This window comes from Paroedura picta, chromosome 2 (assembly GCF_049243985.1).
Source record: "Paroedura picta isolate Pp20150507F chromosome 2, Ppicta_v3.0, whole genome shotgun sequence".
Lineage (NCBI taxonomy): Eukaryota > Metazoa > Chordata > Lepidosauria > Squamata > Gekkonidae > Paroedura > Paroedura picta.
In genome coordinates, this window is record NC_135370.1 from 84,598,523 (window position 1) to 84,616,683 (window position 18,161).

The 18,161-nt window shown below is 40.8% G+C and overlaps 1 protein-coding gene across 2 annotated transcripts in view; it reads left to right on the forward strand.

The window, feature by feature from the left end:
• The window catches only part of EPS8L2 (EPS8 signaling adaptor L2), a 151,545-nt gene extending 134,051 nt beyond the window's left edge, over positions 1–17,494 (forward strand). For both annotated transcript variants that reach the window (XM_077321379.1, XM_077321380.1), the window contains 7 exons: positions 2,607–2,716; positions 3,801–3,912; positions 4,607–4,723; positions 7,590–7,728; positions 9,653–9,836; positions 12,598–12,730; positions 14,202–17,494. In XM_077321379.1, coding sequence (XP_077177494.1) covers positions 2,607–2,716; positions 3,801–3,912; positions 4,607–4,723; positions 7,590–7,728; positions 9,653–9,836; positions 12,598–12,730; positions 14,202–14,273 — 867 coding nt within the window. In that variant the 3' untranslated portion in view covers positions 14,274–17,494. The remainder of the gene's footprint in view (positions 1–2,606; positions 2,717–3,800; positions 3,913–4,606; positions 4,724–7,589; positions 7,729–9,652; positions 9,837–12,597; positions 12,731–14,201) is intronic.
• The last annotated feature ends 667 nt before the right edge of the window (positions 17,495–18,161 follow it).

An 18,161-nucleotide genomic window follows, 5' to 3' on the forward strand; every position in this document is an offset into this window, starting at 1 on the left:
ATGGTGTCAGTCCCCTGTGTGCATTCAATTCCTCCTTTCAAATAGTTGTCCAGTGGAGACGTTTCTTGTGTAGGAAAAATGTCTCCATTATGATACATGCCCTGGTTACATCTAGATTAGATTGTTGCAATGTGCTGTACATAGGACTGCCCTTGAATACGTCAGTCATACTGAATAGGGATGGGCACAGACTGATTTACAAGATAAAATTTGTGATGAATTTGATCTGGTTCAAGACTTGTGAACCAAAGTTTGTAGGAGGAGCCTTCACTCAACATTACCCTGAATTTTCTCTCATTCAGGGCTTGGACCATCTATAAGTTGTTAAACCATCCATTTTGTTCCCCCATCTCCTTCCAAGTGGGGAAAACAAACAGACAGCTAAAATGGCTGACAGCCATTTCAAGCTAAGATTGAAGGGAGTGGAATTGATCACTGAAATGGCTGCAGCCATTTAAGCCTAGCAGCTTAGTGGGTTCACCCTTCAGCTATAAAATTCAGATGGCTGCTAGTTTAAATGTTATTCCCAGTCAGGCTACAATGTCTGTGATCCATTCAAATTCTTCTGTTTCCCTCTCCAGGGGGGAAGGTAACAGAGGAGTTTAATGGATGGATCACATAAAATGCAGGTTGACTGGGAATAGGGATGCACATGCCATTTTAGCTTGAAGTCTTTGCAACTGGACCATTAATATCCTTTGTCTGTCCCCTAGGCACGCCAATGCCCAATCAGATTGCAATGTCTATATTCCATTTAAACTCCTCCATTCTCCACCCCTCGAGAGAAAGTAATGGAAGAGTTTAATTGATAGGCACAGAGATTGCAGGCCGCCTCCCAGTGTCCCAAGGTTCACAAACCAGTTAAGTATGAGAAAGTGAAAATTTGGCATTAAGTTTGTGAACTGGTTTGGGAGGTCTTAGAACTCAAACTCAAACTCAAACCAACTTTTCCCAAGTTGTGCCCATCTCCAGTACAGATTGCTGCAGCTAGGATGTTGACTAGAGTGGGTTGCAGGGACCATATCACTCCAGTCTTGGTCCATCTACACTGGGGCCCTATTTATTTTCTGGCCCAATACAAGGCACTGAGGTTGGCCATTAAACAACGTCTGGCTTGGACCAGCATACCTTAAGGACCACCACTCCCTTACGAGCCTACGCACCTGCTGCAGTCATCCTCTGAAGCACTACTTTGGGCACCTCCACTTTCTGAAATGATACAGGTGGCAACCCAAGAGAGGCCTTCTCAGCTATGATGCCAAAATTATGGAACTCCCTCCCCAGAGATTTTCATTTGTTCCCCTCTATCACTGTCTTTTGACAGCAGGAGAAGATTTCTTGTTTCATCTAGCTTTCCCCTCATCAGTGACTCCTCTTTCCTGGCTAGTATTTTAATTTGCTGCCCTCTGTTTTCATATGCATTTTAGCTTCATTTTAATTGCTTTTATTATGTTGTTTTAATCACTAGCATTCTTGGCAGAGTTGATTGGGCAGAAAAGTAGGATATAAATATTGTAAATAAATAAAATAGTAATTGAATTGCATCTTTATAAAAAACAAGTATAAGTGCAGAGAATTGAAAATACATAGTATATCAATTAATTTGCTTGAAGTAGAAGAATCCTGGAATTACTACCCTCCTTATTTAGTTCCAATCATTTATCTATATATGCTGGTTGAGGAAATTGCTGATACAAAAACTGTTTTAGTCATACTATGTTGCTTTAAAGTTAATCATTTATAATTGTATTACTCTGCTTCAAAGAGTACCTGAAGAGGTTTTGAACTATTGTAGACTTCACCAAGTGTATTTTGTTGATGTTTACGTTTGCTCAAATAACTAGTTTTTAATTCAAATCTTGTAATTCAGATTTTGCTAGGAATAGCACTTTTGTTAAGCATTTGTTGACTCCAGTCTGTTCCCCAGAGCATCTACTGCCCTTTGTATTGCATTCACTGCAATGCTTGCAATATCTCAGGAGAAACTTGAATCTCCCATGGCAGAATTCCCTCCCCAAACTGCTCTCAGCTAAGGCTGAAATCACATTCTCTTCAAGTCAGGGCTAAAATCTGACTGAATCCTCAGCATGCAGCTAATGCTAACCAATCAGATTACTTGAAGCATCCTATCACTCAAGGCTCTCTGTCTGTAATGAATTAACCTTTCATAGTCTTATACTCTGTACAGTACTTCTCAGCTTTCAAATAGTGCAGTCCTTCACAACAGGCTTTTTATTTGTCTGGGGAAATATCAGCTTTTAGGTTCATAAAAGTCAGCTTCAGACATAGGTGGTCATTGTCCACTGCCCTTTTCCCCCCAGCCTGCTTTCTCTTTATCCAAAAGCAGAAGCAAGTGCTGCCTGGCAAAAAATTAGTCAAGTGCTGTCTTAATTACACTTGTGGTCTTAAAAGCTTGTTTAGCTGACAAACACATACACAGTCTTTCCTTTAGCAAAGTTTGAGATGTGGCTTCTCAGTTCCAGCACCTTTGTCCACGATGGAGGCAAGTGTTACAGTTCCAACATAACAATTTCATGGCACTATATGATAGACTTATTCTGGGAAACTACCCTAGTAATTATGATCTTTCTCTTTTATCTTCCAAGTTATCGTCATCCAATGGGTATTCCAGTCGTAATCTAAAGCCTGTTCAGACAACTGATCAAATGCAAGCTGTGGATGCCTTTACTCAACATGTTACTCAGCATGTAAATAGGTAATTTCTAATGCATTAAACAGCCATTGTAGAGGCTAATCACATGGCCCAGGGTCCCTGTCTGTATTCAGGAAAGCAATATACCCATCGGATCCAAGTAACAAAACAAACAAGATACTAGTTCAGATAATTAAGGAAATATTGAGAACCACTGTGGACTAATGGTGCCATGCTGGATGAGGAATGGAGAGAACAAGGTTCTTATACCTGCTTGCCATGTAACTCTCTGAATAGTCATAAGCCTGTCATTCTCAGCCAGCCTTGTTTATTAAATTATACAGAAGAACTATACAAGAGCGAGCTTAACATCCCTGATAACCACAATGGGGTAGTTACTGACCTGGAGCCAGACATCCTGGAATGTGAAGTCAAATGGGCCTTAGGAAGTCTGAGCAACAATAAAGCTAGTGGTGCTAACAGCATTCCAGTTGAACTATTCAAAATCTTAAAAGACAATGCCGTAAAAGTGCTACACTCAATATGCCAGCAAATTTGGAAAACTCAACAATGGCTACAGGATTGGAAAAGGTCAGTTTATATTCCAATCCCAAAGAAGGGCAATGCCAAAGAATGTTCAAACTAGCGCACCATTGCACTCATTTCTCATGCTAGCAAAGTTATGCTCAAAATTTTACAAGCTAGTCTCCAGCAATATGTGGACCGAGAACCTCCAGAAGTACAGGCAGGATTTCGAAGAGGCAGAGTGACTATGCAGGGATGCTACATAGATTGTGCAACAATAAGACCAACAAGAATACAGGGTGACATTTTCACTGCAAAGTGTTCGTATAAACTTCCCAAAACTTTAGATTCATAGAAAAGGAACATGCATTGAAACAATGTGTGCGTCAAATCATTGAAATTGTGTTATTTAGATTATTGTTGTTGTTGTATTGGTTTATGTTATATATTAATTGGTTTCATGTATCCCTCCATGTTGTATATAAACTGCCCTGAGCCATATGGAAGGGCAGTATAGAAGTCAATCAAATAAATAAATAAATAATGTGCCCTTTTCAAATTAATTTAAATATAATAACATGCAGAGAAAACTACTAATAACTCTATTATGTCTTTCTTGCAGGAACTTTGAGGCACAGGGTATTGCCCCACTGAAAAGATGTGCCAAAATTCGATATGATTTCACTGCTCGGAATGCCAGTGAACTTTCAGTACTGAAGGATGAAATTTTGGAGGTACGAGAACCCGCTTTTTCCCTGAACATCCTTGGAATAATTATGAGGGGAGGAGGTGTCAGTCACTAACAACATGTGCTGGTTCACATTCTGCAATTATGGTGTTGTACAGAATCTTAATTTTTTCAGGAATAGCAGCTGTTTAAAACTGCAAACCTAGCACATTTACTAGGGAGTAAGTGCCATTGAATTCAGTGGGACTAATTTCTGGATTAAATATGCGTGTGTTTATACTGTACAGTAAGAAGAGATAGCATGTACTATACAAGCAGAATCCATAGTATTGGATTCTGAGGTAATATTGCACTGTGGTAAACAAAAGACTGGGCTGGGGGCTGCATAAATGATTCCCATTCTCTTTTCTAGACACAAGGAATGTATAGCCCTTAAAGGCTGGGGAGGCATGGAACTGAGGGCTGTATGGTCTAGGGTAAAAGGCTAAATAAACCAGTCAAGGGAGGAGGTGGCTAGAAATGTCTCTGTAGCCTATTTGCAAGCTGTCTTGAGTGTAACATATCATCCTGAAAGGTTTCTACCAGTGTTTTTAGGAGCAGGGAAAGTTGTGTGCTGCATAACCCAAATAATGGATTTTTTTAGCCTTTATCTCCAATATAATATAAATCTCAACAAAAATATTTTAAACAAACCAGAATTTCATTTTTCTTATAAGATTAATTTATTTTTGTATTTACAGGTTTTGGAAGATAACAAACAATGGTGGAAGCTGAGAAACCGCAGTGGACAGGCTGGTTATGTCCCATATAACATCTTGGATGTAGTCAAACTGGAAGATTGTGGATCAGTTGAACAGGTTAGATTTAGTTTGCCATTAGCTGCAATAGTCATATCTCGCCACTGAAACTAACCAATTCTCATAAGTAATTCCTGTAGAGCAGGTTTTCCAACCAGGGTTTCATGAAACTCTGGGGTTTCTTGATGGCCCTGGAAGGGTTTCCTGAATGGGTAGAGTTAATTCATTTCATGTATTTTTAAATGTGTTAAACATTTATCAGGTGATATGACCATATCAGGTGATATGACCATTTAACTTGTATGCGGAGCACATCATGAGAAAGGCGGGATTTGACGAGTCACAAATTGGGATCAAAATTGCAGGGAGAAATATCAACAACCTCAGATATGCAGATAATACCACTCTAATGGCAGAAAGTGAAGAGGAACTAAAGAGCCTGTTGATGCGGGTGAAGGAGGAGAGTGCAAAAGTTGGCTTGAAACTCAACATCAAGAAAACAAAGATCATGGCATCCGGCCCTCTCAATTCCTGGCAAATAGATGGGGAAGAAATGGAGATAGTGACAGATTTTATTTTCCTGGGCTCCAAGATCACTGCAGATGGGGACTGCAGCAAAGAAATTAAAAGACGCTTGCTCCTGGGGAGGAAAGCTATGGCAAATCTAGACAGCATCCTAAAAAGCAGAGACATCACCCTGCCAACAAAAGTGCGCTTAGTCAAGGCTATGGTATTCCCAGTTGCAATGTATGGCTGCGAAAGTTGGACCATAAGGAAGGCCGAGCGTCAAAGAATTGAGGCTTTTGAACTCTGGTGCTGGAGAAGACTCTTGCGAGTCCCTTGGACTGCAAGGCGAACAAACCGGTCAGTCCTAGAGGAGATCAGCCCTGCCTGCTCCTTAGAAGGCCAGATCCTGAAGATGAAACTCAAATACTTTGGCCACCTCATGAGAAGGAAGGACTCCCTGGAGAAGAGCCTAATGCTGGGAGCGATTGAGGGCAAAAGAAGAAGGGGACAACAGAGAATGAGGCGGCTGGATGGAGTCGCTGAAGCAGTAGGTGCAAACTTAAATGGACTCCGGGGAATGGTAGAGGACAGGAAGGCCTGGAGGATCATTGTCCATGGGGTCGCGATGGCTCGGACACAACTTTGCACATAACAACAAAATGACCATATATGGTTATAGCGATCTGCCTCTCCCTCCCAAAATGGTCAGTGGTGGGCCTGGAGGGGGTGGGAAGGGGAAGGGCCCCAGGTTGGTGTGTATACAGCCATGTCTCCCAACCATATTCTGCATGATCATGTCACTTCTGAGGATTCTCAAACCTGAAGAATGTTTCAGGGGTTTCTCAGTGGTAAGCCTTGAGAAAAGCTGATGTAGAGACATTCTCCTTAAAATACAGGTATGCCTGAACTAAACACTGTGACTGTGTATATACTACATGAATGCCACAAAAACATAGCAAATATCTAGAACCCACATGATATTGCTTCTGTCTAAATAGTATACAAAGAAAATATGGCTTTCGCACTTTTGTGGAATCAGGTGCTTCATGGTTAGTATAGGTCATAAAAGGTACATTCTTTTTACACAACTCCCTTTGTCACTTTTCCAGAGTCCTTTTCTATTTTTGAAACCCTGTCCTGTGCACTGTATAGACTGAGGTATTAATACATGAGACTTAAATTTAAATATTCTTCTCCTCAGAGGAAGAGAAAGATACAAATATGATAAATACATTATGCTTGGGGCCTAATGGTAACATCCTAAGAAGAGTTGCACTCTTTTAAGTCCTTTCAGCAGACTCAGGTCCATTCCGCACGACTTCAATGTTGCAAAAGGCTTGCAAATTGTAAATGCTACTAATTTGCAGTTCCGCAAGACGTCGCACACAATCTGCCACACTCCTGAAACAGTCCCACAAAAAGCGATTCATTGTAGCGCTTAAAGGGAAATCCAGAAAAGTGGATTCACCCTCTGAAAAGCGCTACACTCTTGCAAACAATCTGCAACACTAGCAAAAAAGACCTGTGCGTTTCCATTGTTGCGGTTCCAGCAAAGTCCCTCCCCCTGGCTCTCTCCTCTGAATGTCCGGCAAAGTGATCGCCTTTTTTTTTTTCTCGGAGGGAGCAGAAAGCAACGAACCGGCAAGCCTTCATTCACCCAGCGAGGCTTCTCCGGCTACGGTCCCTCCACAGAAGTGCTTTAAAGCTCCCCTAAGTCACCAAGCACAACACAGCCCCGTTTGCAAGTTCCCTTTATTTTCAGCCGAAAATTGCACCCGTGTGTGTGGGGGGATTTTTCTTTTCACTCAGGGGAGCGTGGAAACGATGACTCGCCAGCTCACATGCCAGCTAGATGGGTCTCTACGTTATGAGGAATCAAGGCATATTCGTTGCAACGTGTGTTTTTCTTTTTTAAAAAAACCCTGTTCTTAAAGGGAAAGGGGCTTTTCGGGAGCATGATAACAGCCGCCCATTGGCTGTTCATTTGATTGACGGCCAGGGGCGGGACAAAGCACAGAAAAAATTGCTTCCTTTCTAGCGATTTTTGCAAGACCGGAAACCTGTGGGAAACTATTGAAACGCTACTGGATTCCACTACAAAGGCAGGTATGCGTAACGCCGAGATAGCACTTTTAATAATAGTGTTTCCATTTTCAGGAACCAATTGGCAACATTGGTCCTTGTGTGGAATGGGCCTCAGAAAGTTATAACTCTGCTTAGGATGACACTGCAAGAGTCTCTCAGATAAATGCGTCTTACTGATAAAGTGTTATTTCAAGATTTTATAATGTGTGAATGAGAAAACTCCTTTGTCTCTTTGTCATGGGAACAGAGATGGAAAGACAGCATCATCAGTTTCTGAGGGGCGGTACTGAAGAGAAAATACTCTGCTTCATGGAATATCCTTTTTATTTTGTAGACTTATCAGAAATACAAAGGAGATGTGAGTCCAAGAGGAATTGGACCTTCCAGCCCCTCACATAAGTTACCTGCCAGTTATGCTGGGGAAAAATGGGGAAGTGAAATCATAACCTGCAATTCTCCTGATGCCAAAGAACGTAAGCACATGGTTCCTCACGCACCAAGCAAGCTACAGTTATATCATCGCAGTTTAAAGTTAACAATTTTACTTTATACCATCTCAAAAGCACTGATCCGAAAATATGAAGTAAGGGAATATGTAAAGTGTTGTACTTCAGGTCTGATACCCAAATACAAAATATATGTGTGGCCTCATTTACCAAGGGCACACATGTATCTAAATGGTTAAAAAGGTAAAGGTATCCCCTGTGCAAGCACCGAGTCATGTCTGACCCTTGGGGTGACGCCCTCTAGCGTTTTCTTGGCAGACTCAATATGGGGTGGTTTGCCAGTGCCTTCCCCAGTCATTACCATTTACCTCCCAGCAAGCTGGGTACTCATTTTACCGACCTCGGAAGGATGGAAGGCTGAGTCAACCTTGAGCTGGCTGCTGGGATTGAACTCCCAGCCTCATAGGCAAAGCTTCAGACTGCATGTCTGCTGCCTTACCACTCTGCGCCACAAGAGGCTCACTAAATGGTAGTTTATTTAATTTTAAATTGTATAAGTGGGTGATGATCCTTTCTTCCTTGGTCAACAAAACATGTGTTTTACACCATGTGTCTTTCATCACTGACATAAAGCCCTCATATTTTATACTGGAGTATCAGGACCTAATACAAAATGCCTTGGGATATTGCAGTTTATTCTGTTCTTTGTTAAACTGCTTAATGAGTATAATGCCATCCATCTATACTTCCATTCTGGGTGGTGTTCATTAGAATCAAACACCACTGTGGGTTTGTGACTAACTTTATGTCATGCAAACTTCATAAGCTAGCCACCCATTATATCATTTAAAAAAATAGCATCAGGAGGCAGAAATATAATGCAGAGAAACAATGGTGAGAGAAGAGAAAGAGTGCCTAATCCTTTCCCTATCCGGTGATAGAAACTGCCCTTCTTTCTGTTGGCAGCATAATTAACACAGTGCATGATCTGATTAAATAGTGGATAAAAGTTTATTTAGGAATTAATATATTTGATAGGAAAGAGGAGAGACAAAGATAGGTTCATATCTATAGCTGTAGCTGAGAGAGAGGGTAAGATAGAGTGTAACACTTCTGAGAAGGGGGAAATTGCTCTAAAAGTAGCAATCTGGAGACAGACAAGGAATGATACTTAACAGGAGAGAAAAAGTGCTCACTATCGTGCTCACTATCTTATCTAATTCTCTTCTTCTTGCCCCCTGCAGGGTCTTCTTCTCTTGTTCTTTGTACATCAGACATTGCCTTTTCAACACTATTTCTTTCCTCAAATGTGTTTGCTGACATAACCAAGCATGTTGAATAGTATAATGAAAGCAGTTAGGAGGACAATTCAGAGTAGAGAAACTGTGAGGAATAACATCCAACAATCCCCTTATCCTACACATCCCCACTTCTCCACTCTGAACTCCTGCCTCCCACCAACACTTTTAATTTTATACATATTTTAATGAAAAGGCATCAGGACTATCTTTTTGTTACATGGCATTAGCTCCACAAAGTAACCAAATCCCTTACCTTCCTCAAATTTATTCACCTGAATAAGTTATAGTTATGTAAGGGAGTAACTAATTTGTATGAACTTACATTTTTTTGTACTTTGTAGAGCTGCATGATTTAAGCAGTAAAGACTTTAGTGGGGAACTGTAATCAGTATGGATGAGATGCTAAAATTAGGAATGATGTTTTTTCTAATGATTGTTAACAAAAAATAAAATTAAGTTGCTAACTTTTAAAAAATATACAAGTTGTTGCCAACGTGGGGGGAAAAGTAAGTTGAACTTCCTTCAGTAAGTGGAAGCATTTCTTTATTGAGGATTTGATAATATATTCAAATATACTGAACATTAATCAATTAAATAGAAAAGTTACCTAAAATAGATAACTGACCTAATTTTCCCCCATCTATTTTTAGAACTAATCCATCACATGGATGAGGTCAACGATGAACTGCTGAAAAAGATTACCAATATTAAAGTGCAGCCTCCTCAAAGAAACTTTAAAGTTGAGAAGACACAACAAATTCATGTGCCCTTGACCTTTGAGTCCAATGCTGAAGAAGTCAGAGCTTGGCTTGAAGCAAATTCTTTTAGCAAAGGGTAAGTTGCTGTTGTCTTCCTCCTCCTCACACTGTTCTCTTTTCTCATTCTGCTTCTCTGTTTGGATCATGTGATCAGACTTGAGGCAGTGAGACAGAAGTTTTTCTTAACAGATATACTGGGTATGGGATGAATCTTGCTATCCAAGCCTTCTTCCAAGTCATAGTTACTTCCTGAGAATTCCTTCACTGAGAACAAGAACCACTCTATCTCTCCTGCCTGCATGGTGAAGTTAACAATTTAGTGAGGTACTGTGATAGCTATGTATCTGTTAGCAGGACTTGAAAGAGCAGCCTCCTGAGAAGGCCAAGCAGGATAGTTGCGGACAGTCACTTACAGGTGACGACCAAGCCCCATTTTTGGACAGTTTCCTGAATAAAAAGGGAAGAATATACAACAAGAAAAGGATAGTAATGTTTAGAGTATGACAGTCGGATCTGGGAGCTCAAGTTAATCCTGGATCACCTATGAAGCTTTATTAGTGATCTTGACCCATTTACTTTCTCCATTCACAGGATACTTGTGAAGTCAAAATGAGCAAAATGAGCTTTATTCCAAGCTCCTTGGAAGAAAGTTTTTAAAAATTACAGTGTAGGGGAATGAGAAAGAGGGTTTACATTCCACAGTTGACAGCTATGCTTCTTGAGGATTTGGGAGAGCCAGTGAGTACCAGTGAGAACCATCACAAAAAAGTCCTGGTGGTTTCCATAGTTACAGAACTGACTCTCCTCCCACTTACTTCTGTTTCACAAAAACACAGAGTTTGGCCTAGAGATTTTTTTCAGTCCAATGGATCACAACTTGTTCTTGGACACAAAGCTGAGGAGATGGAACAATGGTTATTTGTATATGAATAGTATTGCCCGCCAGTTACTACATACTAAGAGAACTTGGTAACTATGGAATTAGAGTTCAATTGCACCTTTAAGACCAATGAAGACTTTTCAAGGCATGAGCTTTTGAGTGCAAGCACTCTTCATCAGAAGAGCCTCTTGTGGCACAGAGTGGTAAGGCAGCAGTCATGCAGTTTGAAGTTTTGCCCATGAGGCTGGGAGTTCGTTCCCAGCAGTTGGCTCAAGGTTGACTCAGCTTTCCATCCTCCCGAAGTCAGTAAAATGAGTACCCAGCTTGCTGGGGGGTAAACGGTAATGACAAGGGAAGGCACTGGCAAACCACCCCGTATTGAGTCTGCCATGAAAACGCTAGAGGGCGTCACCCCCAAGGGTCAGACATGACCCGGTGCTTGCACAGGGGATACCTTTACCTTTACTCTTTATCAGACTAATGAACAACCATCATAACAGTGGAAATATAAGGGGAAAGCTAATTATGGTAAATTAGTAAACTGTGCCACAACATCCAGGGGCTTTACGCACCGGGATCTTTGTAGCAAATTGGTCACTGAATGAAAAATCGCCATTTAAAATAGTGGAATTCGTCGTTATGCATACCTGCCTTTGTAGTGGAATCCAGTTGCGTTTTGTAGCGTTTCCCACAGGATTCCGGTCTCGGCAGAAATCGCTAGAAAGGAAGCGCTATTGCCGAGCTCGTCCCACCCCTGGCCGTCAAGCAGCCAATGGGCAGCCATTAGCATGCTCCCAAACAGCCCCTTTCCCTTTAAGAAAGGTTTAAAAAAAAAAAAAAACAGACCCATTGCAACCAATCTGTGTTAATTCGTTGCAACTGAGAGACCCATCCAGCTGCCTGGTGTGTTTGAGCTGTCGTTTGATCGTTGCCACGCTCCCTCCGAGTGAAAAAAAAAAATCCCCCCCCTCTCACGGGCTCGATTTTTGGCTGAATGAATGTGTAAAAAATAAAGGGAAAATACATCAGCAAACGGGCTTCTCTGTTCTTTGTGCTTAGTGACTGAAGGGGAGGGACTGAAGCCGGGGAAGCCTCTAAACTGAAAGAGGCTCGCTGGTGCGTTTATCCCCGCTCGCTCGGAGAAAAAAAAATGGCGATCGCTTCGCCGGAAGATCAGAGAAGAGAGCCAGGGGGAGGGACTTTGTAGAAACCGCAACAATGTCAACGCACAGGTCTTTTTCGCTAGTGTTGCAGATTGGTTGCAGGAGTGTATCGCTTTCCGGAGGGTGAATCCACTTTTGGGGATTTCCCTGAAAGCGCTACAAGGAAGCGCTTTTTGCAGATTGGTTTCAGGTGTGTGGCAGATTGTCGACGACGTTGTGCATAACAGCAAATCAGTAGCGTTTTCAATTGGCAACCATTGTGCTATTTTGAAGGCGTGCAAAAAGCCCCCCAGATTCAGCCATATGATGCCATTAGATAATTCTTTGCTAAAACAGCCAATCAGTCCCTTTGAGTTCAGTTGTAGTTCACAAAAGCACTGGAGAAATAAAACTGTCTATGTTAGTAATTATTGGCTGTCACTTTACCAGTTGTTGCTGGCCCCATCTGTCTCCACCCAAGTGTGAAAACATCCCTGCAAGTGACAAGCTGTGCTGGCAACTATCTTGTTCTGAGACCAGAGAGTTAAATTCAAAATTACATTGCATTTTACTAACATCACAATACAGTCATGTTATCACAAATAAAATAAATGAAAAAGAAGAGAGGATTGTAAGTATATAGGAGTTGAACGAGGTTAGCATGCATAGTGAGATTTAAAAAACAGGCCTTGTTGAGTCCAGGGTATGCCGTTTTTTTTAGTGTTGTAATAACTTGCATTTCTGCAATCTAACTATGGTAACTATAGGCTTCTATCACCTTTTCTTAATACATATTTAAACTTTGCATTTTCCAGAACTGTGGACCATCTTGGAATACTCACTGGGGCTCAGCTTTTCTCTCTGAACAAAGAGGAGTTGAAAAAAGTATGCGGAGAAGAGGGGGCTAGGGTGTTCAGTAAAATCACAGTTCAAAAATCTCACCTAGAGGTAAGTTTGTTAGCAAACTGTGACTTAGGATACAAAGCAGTAAAAGTTCCCAAGAAGTTTCAAACATTATTAAGACTGTACTCAGAATTTAAAAACTAAATGGTGATATCATAGCACTATTATTACTGCTGCATACCTCTTCATAATATGGCAACTATAGGAGCCTTATTGGGCTGATCCATTGTTCCTTTCCTTGTTTACCTACAAGCAGAATGCAAATGGAGGTTCCTCACAGCACTTAATAAAGTGCTATCTTGCCTACCAAATCTACCCCGCTGGGACAGATCCTACTATATTAATTATATGTCTACTTGGAATATATTCCCCTTAGTAAAGGTTATGGTTGCCAGGTTTCTGCTAAGGTAGGAGACCTCACACTGACTAGCTTCAATGCCACTCTGTTTGCTGGCAGGAGAAAACTTAATTTTAAAATCACCATGAGCATGAAGGAGAGAACCCAGAAATGCTACCATTCCAGTGGAGAAATTAACAGGAACCCTACGGTAAAATCACAGAATTTCTGGTGATTCTTAAAGAAGTATAACATCACTTCCAGGTTTTCTTTGGAAGTGATGTAAAACCATTGTACTGAAAGTGACCCATTCCGCATTGGTGGCATCTGCGCCAGGCTACCAGCGGTGCATTGCTGCAGAGCTGCATGCTCTACAGCAGTCTGTGTCTACAAAGGGGACACATTTCAGTTGGATACCTGGTGTCCCACTGAAATATGTCCTCCCAGGAATCAAAGCAGCGGTGGATTAGTTCTGCTGCGTGGGGGGCACAGGGGGTTATTTTGCAGGAAGGTAGATTGCATGCAACGCAATCCCACCCTCCTGCAAACTAAAAATAAATGGCCTCGTCCACCCCGCAGCACAGCAAAACACTGTGAAGCCAACCAACTCATTTTTTGCCCCCTCTGGGCCACTGTAGGACAGGGAGGAGCCAGGCCTGGAAGCCCAGTTCTTCCCTGTCCACACAGGCCTGCCACAGGACAGGCCCTGTTGGCTCCCACAGTGGGCTAAGGGAACTCAGAAGAATCTGTGTTCCCTTAGCCCAGGGCTTCTGGGTCCTGATCCATGCCATGCCCAGGAGGGTGGTGGCCTGCCAGCAATGTCATATGACAGCAGGGATTTGCCCTGCTTCCATATGACTGCCCACTCAGCCTTTTCCACCTGTGTGGAATCGGCCAGTGAGCTACATCTGCTTCCTTCTTTACACGCATTCCAATATCAATCTTTGAGGCTTTTTAAGCTGAAGATCCTAGAATGGTTTTAAATTGTAAATTTTCTTATAAACAATACATTTGTTTTCTATCATTTTATAATTATAGCAGTATTATCTTGACAGTGAACTGCCTTGAGCAGGTCTTTGAATTGGAAAGGCAGCAAATAAATTCTTAAAAAAATTAAAAAGAAGTATGAGACCTATTTTAATAAAACTTTAATTTTTTTATCTCTTCTGTTTATTCCAGAAAAGCAGGGGGGAGTCAGAGCTTCAAGAAATCATGAAGCGGCGTCAGGAGAGGATTGATTCTGCTATTTAAGTTCTATCTGCTTTTTTCATCTCTTAATCATATACACTTACTTGCAGAAAAAGGGAAATGGAGACACAATATCCCATTAAGGTGAAATAGACTGCAGGGACCAGCATCTGAACAATGTAAATTGCCATCTTGACTGACTGTTCCTTGAGCATTTTTGGTAATGGAGAGGCTATGCTCCCTTGGTAAAGTGACATTGCATTTGGAGAGAGGATGTCGTATTGCATGAAGTATTATTTTTATATTTCTATATTTTATACAGAAAATGTACGTGTATGACATTCAGAACATGAGAAAGATCAAAATTCATGTTCTAAGCAGAGGCTGGATTGAAGCAATACCAGACCACATAAATCACGTGTACAGACTGCTCCCTGTATGGCCCATCATGCTACAGTAAAATATCACAGAATGAGCCTGAAACAATTATAGAAACCCCACAGAATGCCTGTGTATTCATTAAAATAATCCCAACTCCTCCAGTATACTTTCGTATATAACATGCCTACATCAGGGTTCATTTTTTGCAGTGTATGAGAAGAGTAGATTCAGGTGGGTAGCTGTATTGATCTGAAGTACCAGAACAAAATTTGAGTCCAATGGCACCTATAAGACCAACAAAACTTTATTCTAGGAATGAGCTTTTGTGTGTATGAAGTAATGATCAATGAGCAAGCAAATTAAGTTGGAATTTGGTTATACTACCTGTGTGTGTTGTCTTTGTATGTTATCAAAAGTCCACAGGCAAGCCATCATGCACTAAGGATAATGTCACCAGGAAAAAAATTAAAAGAGCAGAATGTGATAATAGCACATATAAACATATTCTGATGTACTGTGTAAGAGCTCTCGGCCAGGTAATCCGTTAGATACCTTTCATACCCATGCCCTCAAGATTACAACAGTGACGCTGGGATCAGATTTTGGTGCCTCTGTTTTTCATGACAAGCTTGCACAGAGCTCTGTCCTGACAATGGCTTTCAAAGGATATAACTCTACTTAGGGTGGTACTGCCAGAGTCCTTATTGTGTGTTTACCTCGGTTTACACATTTTCATTAATCTGTCTCCCATTCTCTCAGTAATCTGAGATATATACAGATTTCCTGACTGACAAGGATTTCCTGACTGTAAATTAATAATAGGAGATCAGCCCAGACTAACTATGTAATAGTTTGTTTTGGCATTCATCCCTAATGTAAAAGCCACAATATTTCACAATGCAAGAACCAGTCAAAAGGTGAGTCAGACTGTGAAATTTAAGTCCAACTATTCTGAGTTAATTCAATCATATATTTCACTTTAATTCATATACAGTATATGGCCTCTGTAGCAATTCTTTTGGGTTCAGGAAATATTGTAACAAACTGAAACTTAGAAGGTTTTTTCCCCCAAGCTTCCCATACCATAGAGTGAGGGAGGAAAACTTTAAAGAATGCATGTTGGACATGTTGTACATGCTCAGAAATTAGAAGATCATACAAAGGAATTCCAAATTAGATTTTCATAACCCTACCAGAAAGTGTTGTGTTATATGAAACTTTGGACTTGCTAGTAGCAGAATCCTTAGTAGTCAAATTAAGATTCAAGTGCCACTCTATGCCGTCACCTGGTACAGACCTAGTGGTTTCCCTCTGTGCAGATAGTTTAAGGTGGACAGCCATGCTAGCCTGTAGTAGAAGGGGGGAAAGTGGGTCCAGGAACACCTTAGAGAACATCTTCATTATTTTCATTACTACCAACTTCATATAAGACAAACAGGTGAGTCTCTAAGGTGCTCCTGGATTTGAATTTTGTCTCCCTCTGACGATAAACTATAAGCCAAATCCCACAAGCAGTACCAGTATCAGAAGCTGAATTGTACTTTCCAAATTATGTAGTTTTACTACAAATCCACTTATTTCCATTCTGGGCATACTGTGCTGGAAACTACTTAGCCCAGCAAATGTTAAGTATGCTTTTTAATAGTGTGTTACTATAGCTGAAGCTGGTGTCAGTGTAAGCTGCATGTATCCTGGTTTTAGTATTCTCAGATACTGGAAACAGGAGCCTGATAAACCCACCTGAACAAATATGGCTGTTTAATGCCATTTTATTCATATTTTTGATGTCTGAAAATGAATTTCTTTTAAAATTAAGTCCTTCAAAGATTTGCATCCAAGCAGAATGGAATGGTGGCAGCAGTCCCAATCATACTGTTGTTTCTCCCTAAAATGCTTTATTTGCTATATGCCTGTGGACTTATACATGACCAAGGCTTTAAGAAGTACACACATTCCTGTTCAATGTTACTATGCCTACTGTTATTATTTGTATATTAGCCACAGTAGATTTAGATGATATGTACATAAATAGGTAGACCAAGGTTCATGACCAAAAATCCATGAAGTTATAATTAAATGAAAATTATGAAAATTATGTTTTCACATTATATTTTACATTTGATAGCTGCACAGAGATGATTTAATCACTTTAAAAATCAGAACTATTATAAAATATATAGTATATATGAAGCTGTCAAGTTTACAGTCAGCAGAATATGCATGTTGGAGTTTTGTTTATTTGTTTAATGTTGGACCAGGTTTTAGAACAGGAGAAGCCAACAAAAGGCTTCTTACATGGAACTGGTAGTAATGAAAGTACAACAGCATAGAGACAAAGCACAGCTGGGAGCTCCAAGATAAGAAATGCAATGAATAAATAACTGCTTTATTTGCATCCTTCTCATGGGCTCCACCACTGGTTAACATTAATGGATGTGGTCTGTTCTAATTCTTTGTAGACATATACTGAACATATTCACAGTGCAATCCTATGCAGAGTTAATCCTGTCTAATCTCACTTACTTCAACTGATTTAGAAGGGTGTAACTAAAATTAGGAATGTATTGTTAGTGAACTACAATCTTTTAGTCCTGTTTAGTGACATTTGTCTCTAGTAATAAATTAGCCACATATCTGTCCCATAAAAGTTAATGGAACCAATGTTATGATGGCCACATCAAAAGCTCCTCAATAGCTGTACTTGAGAAACCATGCTCTTCTTATTTTAGTTGGAAATGCTCACAACATATCAAATCTAGTATTTGCATATATTTTAACAGGATTAGGATCTTGCCTTATTTGTTCTGTCAAACATGGCTTGATGTAATTATGCTGAACTGTATGTATGTATTGTAAACAGGGATGGCAAGCTGGTTTTAAAATTAAAAGATATTTACACATCACTTTGGTTCATTGTGAAAGTGATTCCAATTTCAGTATTTTGAAACAATATTGGGTAACTTTTACTAATTCTTACAAGTCAATCAAATCAATTTGCCACATTTATAATATATGTTTCTCACCAGGGCAGAATTGATCAGTATGCTTAATATGCGTTAGTGAAATCTCCATTTGAAAATAATTGCCATATGAAAATAACTAAGGTGGTTTGTCATGGTGCAGCTACTTGAAAATCTCCATGTGGTGGTTATCCTATATGTGAAATCTTGTTAGGAATAGTGACTTATACCAGGTAAGTTGGCTACCAGTGTCATAGGCAGCTGCAAGCTATTACCACACGTGTTGCCATTTGTTAGTGGGGTGTAGACAAGTGATAAATAGTAGTAGGGAAATCTCTATGATAGGCTGACACTCACAAAATAGCTCCGTGACTGAATGGCTTAGAGCAGTGGTCCCCAACCCCCGGTCTGGGGACCGGGACCGGTCCGAAGATCAGTCAGTACCGGGCGGCGGCGGCTCCTCGTCCTCCTCCCTGGTTGCTGCCTAGGGGGCTGCCCTGCCACTCTGCCACTGGCTCACCATTGGTGCTCTCCAGCGGCCGCCATAGCTGGGGCTCCCCCTCAGCGTGGCACTGCACAGCTGCTGCTGGCAGCGCCCACCAGCAGGTGG